The 6352-nt window shown below is 40.8% G+C and overlaps 1 protein-coding gene across 1 annotated transcript in view; it reads right to left on the reverse strand.

The window, feature by feature from the left end:
• The window catches only part of suclg2 (succinate-CoA ligase GDP-forming subunit beta), a 100419-nt gene extending 94582 nt beyond the window's left edge, over positions 1-5837 (reverse strand). Inside the window, exon 1 of the mRNA XM_069712877.1 lies at positions 5734-5837. Coding sequence (XP_069568978.1) covers positions 5734-5817 — 84 coding nt within the window. The 5' untranslated portion in view covers positions 5818-5837. The remainder of the gene's footprint in view (positions 1-5733) is intronic.
• Between the last annotated feature and the right edge of the window lie 515 nt (positions 5838-6352).

Below are 6352 nucleotides of genomic sequence, written 5' to 3' on the forward strand. Positions count from 1 at the left end.
AATCCAGGACAATTCTTCGTGAATCTCACCATGTCTGGGCCGCTTTCTAAAGATATGAGGAAAAAAAGAAAAAAAAAGAAAAAAAAAAAGAGAAAGAAATCAGGAAAACCATTCAGCTATAAAGCAAAAAAAGACAAATCATATATGGCAATGTGATTTTGGCTGTCATTACGGCTGCTACCCACTTGTAGCTTTTTATGTCCTTGCCTCTTAAAAGCTAAGGTCGTGCCAAGACCATTTGAGTATGGAGAGAGAAATGACATCCGTCTGTTAGAGAACTGAGGATAGAACAAGAGCAGAGATAGAGGCAGGAGCACCAGAGCATGGCTCCAGGATTTAGATCAGCGAGATTTGCATCATCGGGAGGTCTTTAGGCAGGGCAGGTCTAATCTCCTACAGACAGGCTTAAGAAAGGAAAACCTGACTGTTGTGTCCCTACAGATAGGGATTTCAGTAATTAGCATAGTTAATAAGAGGAGGGCGTAAAGAGTCATATTCAAAGGTGTCAGGTCTAAAGGGAAGATAATGCAGTAATAGAAAGAAGAACACAAGTATGCACAACTATGTCAAAGTTCAGCCCAATATAACTTGGCCACATGCATCATCACATGAATTTCTAAGTGATGGTAATCCACTAACGAAATCTAATAAAACAAGCTGAATGTCAAGTGTTTTCGCCACTTTAACAATTATCATTGGCATCTATGCCAAGGATAAACAAGTTGACAAAGAGCAAGTCAAATTTAAAAATCTAGCCAAAAGTTCTGGGGCTGTATAAGTGGAGTGCATCTGTGCATTTGTCACATTTAGGTTAGCTTTTTTCCCCTCGGGGATTAATAAAGTATATACCTACCTACCTACCTACCTACAGGTCTGAAAAATGAGGCCGAAGCAGAAGTGCCTTAAGCTGCAATACCACCGAGTGCCACTAGAGGATGGCTCCAAAAAGCAGACTCCATTCAACTGGTCTCATAAAATTCTGTCAATAAATCTGTTCCACGTGTTTATTCGGTTTTGCTAGCTAATTTCACTGCTACTTATTCGTTTTCTGGCAGTGTATCTAAAATAATATCGTCATCAATTACAAAATAAGCTTCAAAAGGACGTGTTTTTGGGGCGTGTCTGTTTGATTGACAGGCCTGTGGTGTAGTCAGGTTACAGCTATCGGTGGGCAGGACATAGCATCATCGGGTTGCCAATCAGATTGAGTCCACCGCTTGCTCCCCTCTAGCTCGTCCAAATATGGTCACTTCCATGTCCAAACCACTCTGAACTAGCGAGATGCCGCTGGCCAAAATCCAAACTCGAGGCTTTATAACAGCTGTTCAGAAATCAATGGGCAAGTTGCCGCTTGGTCTTGACCAAGGACACTTCAGCGTGTAGACAAGGGGACCCAGGAATCAAACAAAATGAAAACGTTAAACCGCGTTGATTCAAAGTCTGACCCCTGACCCTGTATAAAAGTTTGATATTATGATACACAATAACTGACATTACGAGCTTTATCGGACAGACATCATAAAAATCAAACGGGAATTGTTTTACATTGATGAGGGCAAATCAGATCCCCTTCACTTGCCTAGGGGCGGCAGAAAGTGGCCCCAGGCTAACTTACTTCTGAAATAAAAATCACGTTTTCAATGTGTTTGACCGAGAGGCGAAACACAATGTTCAATATACAGCACTTGTTAACAGCTAACAGCTGTCAGCGATCACTGACGTTGTTTTCTCCATTTTTTTTTTAGCAATACTCCCATTTCCCCCTCATTATCAACACCCGAACAACAGCAGAAGCACAGCTGATTGGAGCGCTCTCACTCATTGCATTCCCCATTTCAGAGGCTGGCAACATTTCCTAATGACTGCAGCCCTTCTAAATTATTGAAAAAGTCTAAGCACCTCACCAGCTACAGAAATGGCTATTAACCTTGGTGAGCGATATTCAAATCCAGTTAGAGCTAACTTCGTCCTCCAGTATCCCTTGCGGGGAGGAAATGTAAATGTGTTCTTGCTGAGACAGATGGGGAAGCCTCCCGTCGTTTGAAGTTCCAGCAAAAGAAGTCTTTGCTAGCAGAGGGCTCTCCACCCCCCTCTGTAAAATATTCAGAACTGAGTCTCATTGAGCCACCTTTCTTCACAGTGTACCCCTTCAACCCATGCTGGGCTTCCACACTGTTGGGTTATCACTAAGCACAAGCACCTCACAAAAAAAAAGAAAAACTTAGCAAACGTTTACAAATTCACCACTGTGCAGCGACAGTGAAAAACAGCCTGAGGATTATCTCACTGCGCAGACAAGAATTCAGGAGATTTGATTTATGAGCGAGTGAGAGAGAGACAAAGAAAGAAAGAAAGAAAGAAAGAAAGAAAGAAAGAAAGAAAGAAAGAAAGAAAGAAAGAAAGAAAGAAAGAAAGAAAGAAAGAAAGAAAGAAAGAAAAAAACATCCCATTCCTCCTTAAAGAGCATCCTGGAGCGTACCCCTCTAAATATTGTGATGTCCTCTACATTTTTGTTGACAAATCACAGCAAATTGAAATCCTACGCTCAGCTGACATACTGACGAAGCTGATTTGATTCTATTGTAGGGATAGCTGGCTGTCAATCAGTTCAGGCTCTGATACTGTGCTGCAGACCAGAGACAATCCCTGATCATTACTCTCTCTCTCTGGCCCGAGAGAGAGAGACACAGACAGACAATGAGAGAGAGAGGACAAGCATAAGAAGTGGAAGACAAGCAGGGAGGAGAGTCTACCTTTAAATCCATGCAACTGCACTGAGTAAACAAAATAAATATTGTTGTTTTTTTTTTAAACTGCCAGATATCCAGACTGTTGCAGATTGTATTGCGTGTGGCATGTATGCAGATGACGTATAAACAACATGCAGGCTGTGGGGTAGGCAAGCAGAGCAAAAACTGTCAATCCTGTATGTCTCCGGCAGCTAAAAGGAGATGCTCAACATCATTTCAAACATTAAAGTCAGAAATCATTGATTAATCAATTAATAATCAGAAGGAGCTCTTGGCTGCAACAGATAAACTTGTTTAAACCAGACTGATTACCACTGGTGAACTCTAACTATTTTCTCAAGTACTTTACTGAAAGTAAAAATTCGAGGGAATTTTAATTCACTTGAGTGTTTCCATTTTATGCAACTTTATACTTACACTCCACTACATCACAGAGGCAAAACTTTCCATTCCAATACATTTGTCTGACTGCTTTAGTTCCATCTATGATTATAATTATTCACACCGTGCTCTGTTCTGATACATTTAATGATTAAGCAACTGCTTAAGATAAATAAACTATTTAAAACTTCCTTGGATTATCTGGAAAAGGCATCGTTAGAAAGCTGAAAACAGGACTGTTTTAATGAGGTTGTTGACTTTTTAGAGACAGTGACACCACAAAGATATAATAATATTATAGAATATGTTGCATTACTGTGGATTAAATTTACTAAAGTAGTTGAAATTAGCAGAATTAAAAACAGCAATAACATTAATAAAAAAATTATCATAGTTAAGTATTGCCTGGGGTCATTTTTCTGCAGAATGGTTACTTTTCCTTTAAATACTTTAAGTACGTTTTGCTGATTATACAAGTAATTTTTGGAGTGCAGGACTTTTACTTGTAATGGAGTATTTTCACAGGCAAGCAAAGGATCTGAAAACCTTTTCTACTAGTATTTACTACTAAAGACATACCAAGCTAGCCTGGATAATCAGGGTCAAGATATGGTATTTACTGGTTTGCGCAAAAAAAAAAAAAAAGCACAATACATTTTCAGTTATGTGTTCAATGCAATTTTGCTTCAGGCCCAAAGCAACTACAAAGCACGCTATTCGACTTCGTATAAAGGCTCCATCAGTAACAAAGTCCATCAGGCAGCACACCAAAAGTCAATATAAAAAGGTAAATATAACGAGACCGCTAAAGTCCAACTGTAGTGCTAACACAGTGGCAAACAGAGGGTGCCTACTTGACTGGACTAATGTTTACAGTATCAACAGGTTACTGCTTTGCCCTTCCAGTACAAACATCCTGTAATGCTGTTACAAACATTTAAGCAGACACACTTAAAGACCAGAGGCCTGTACTATGAAGCAGGATCAACATACCCAAGATATCGTTCCATTTTCTGTCTTAATAAAAACCTAAACAACGAGATAAAGCTAAGCGATCACACAAAGCTGGTTAACAAATCAGTACATCAACCCAGGGTTTCCCTATTAAACCCACAAGCACGCTCACATAAAAGAGGAGGTGTTGCAGCCTATGACCGATCACAAAGATGGACAAGTGTACTGGTGGCGTGCAGCATAGTTTACAAATGAGGAGGAAACTATACTCAAAGAAAAACATATAAATGCAGCACAGCTGTGAAATACAGGAAGGCAAAAGAATTGACTGCGTACCCTGAGTTTAAAGGCTTATAATATCACCTCACCATCACTAACGCATGGGAAGATCTGGCTTTAATTACACTGCACGTGTGTATCCCCTTAAATTGATGTGTTTCTGTATATTCTCAGGATGCGCACGACATTTGCAGCCTTATCCTCTCACCTGCAGTTCCACAGGTGTCAGACAAGCTTCAGAACAAATAATAAATACATGATTTCAAAGAGATATGTCGGTCTCTGAACACTGCCCTCTGCAGAGGACTGCCTCACTCCACAGGATGTTCTACAAGTTTTGATGACATTTTTCCAAGCGAATTGATAGGTCAGGCGGTGTTTTTGTACATTTTGATCTATTATCTCAAACATAATCTGCTCTGGAGCAGGTTAACTCTTTAAGAAGTGAACCACCTTCAAAGTACTGAAACCCCAGAGTTAAACCTGAAGTTAACCTCAATAACCTCAAACAAAACCTGAACAATATCCAACTGCTTCCAGCAGAGCATGCCGACATATTCATGTACTCTTCTTAACGCTTTGAAATGTATAACAAAAAAAAAAACATCACTTTGCTCCTTTCTACTCTGCAAGACTTCGTTTGTTTGTAAGTCAATAAAAGGCTGGTTGTGGCTTCGGCAGCATCCATTCAATTCTGTTTGTCATCATTTGGCCAAATGCTTTGTTTGATACACAAATGACGATGCAGTTGTAATCATTCACCATTGTGTACACAGACAAACATAATGGGATGAATGCTGTGAGATAGGAGAGGATCAAAGAGCAGAGTTCGACCTTTTCACTGTGTTCTTATCTGACATGTGGTCGGAATCACAAACGTCGAGCTGTGACCTTGTGTGTCTCCTTCGGTTGTTCAGGTGTGTGCTGTTAATAGTGAACCAAGTGCTGACGAAGCACTGTAAGTACTAAACTGAGTGCTAAACAAGCACAATATCATTGATTGAAACAAACAATTCCGTGTTTTTCCACCGAATTAAAACGAGCATGTACACAAGAAGAGTGGCGAGTTGGGTGAAGTTTCCCTCGTGTCAAACAGCTGTCCGTTTTTAAGAACAGCGCTGATTTACACGACATGCATTGCCATGTCACTTATTACAGGACTTGAAGGTTGAAAGTGAAGAGAGCGGCGTCGCGTCGCGTCACCGGTGGACCGTCACGCTGTTCAACTCTGATCCGTCTAACCTCTCTCTGCTCACACATGCTAACCTGCTAGCAAAGACAGCTACGCTAACAGCTCCCTGAGACGAGGACAACAAACACACGTGCGGGGAGAGCGCCGCTGTCACGGTGACACGCGCTGTAACGCTACCTTGAGTTTGTCGAGAAGCACGCGCTTTGACGTCGCTGTCCTCAGTCCTCTCGCGGCAGCCTGGGATGCCATGGATGCCGCCATGTTGACATGCTAAACGAAAGGGAGACGACGTGAGGAGCATGTGCGCGTTAACACGGAGCCGTTCATAGGTCAACAGGCTGAGGTGGGCGGGGCTTCACACACACACACACACACACGCATATAGTTCCCATCTGTGTTCATGTCCTGTAAACTTAGTTAGAGCTGTGCTGTGCAGTTAAAGTGTACAGAGGTAGAGTTTGAAACACCAAGTTATTTAATCCAGTGGTCTAGTCTACATAAAACGCAGCCTGCACTACAATGTCAATATATGAAACCTTTGTTAATTCTAAAATGTAATTAGGCCTAAGTTACAAAAATACGGACTTATACTTCTTAAATTTGCATCTACAAATTAAGCATATCGACTCGGATTCATGATATTCAGCTCTAATGTTCTTAAAGGTTCTATTATTTTATATATATTTAAATGCACAATACGTAACTTCTGCCATTATGGGTCTTTAAATCAAAAAGAGTATGTTTGAGTGAGACAAATGTGCATCGCATTACCAATGCTGAGAGGTAGCATTGGTGT

The sequence above is a fragment of the Brachyistius frenatus genome, unplaced genomic scaffold (genome assembly GCF_029030835.1).
Source record: "Brachyistius frenatus isolate BFR_SWC_R1_liver_20210118 unplaced genomic scaffold, ASM2903083v1 Contig_4, whole genome shotgun sequence".
NCBI classification, from domain to species: Eukaryota; Metazoa; Chordata; class Actinopteri; family Embiotocidae; genus Brachyistius; species Brachyistius frenatus.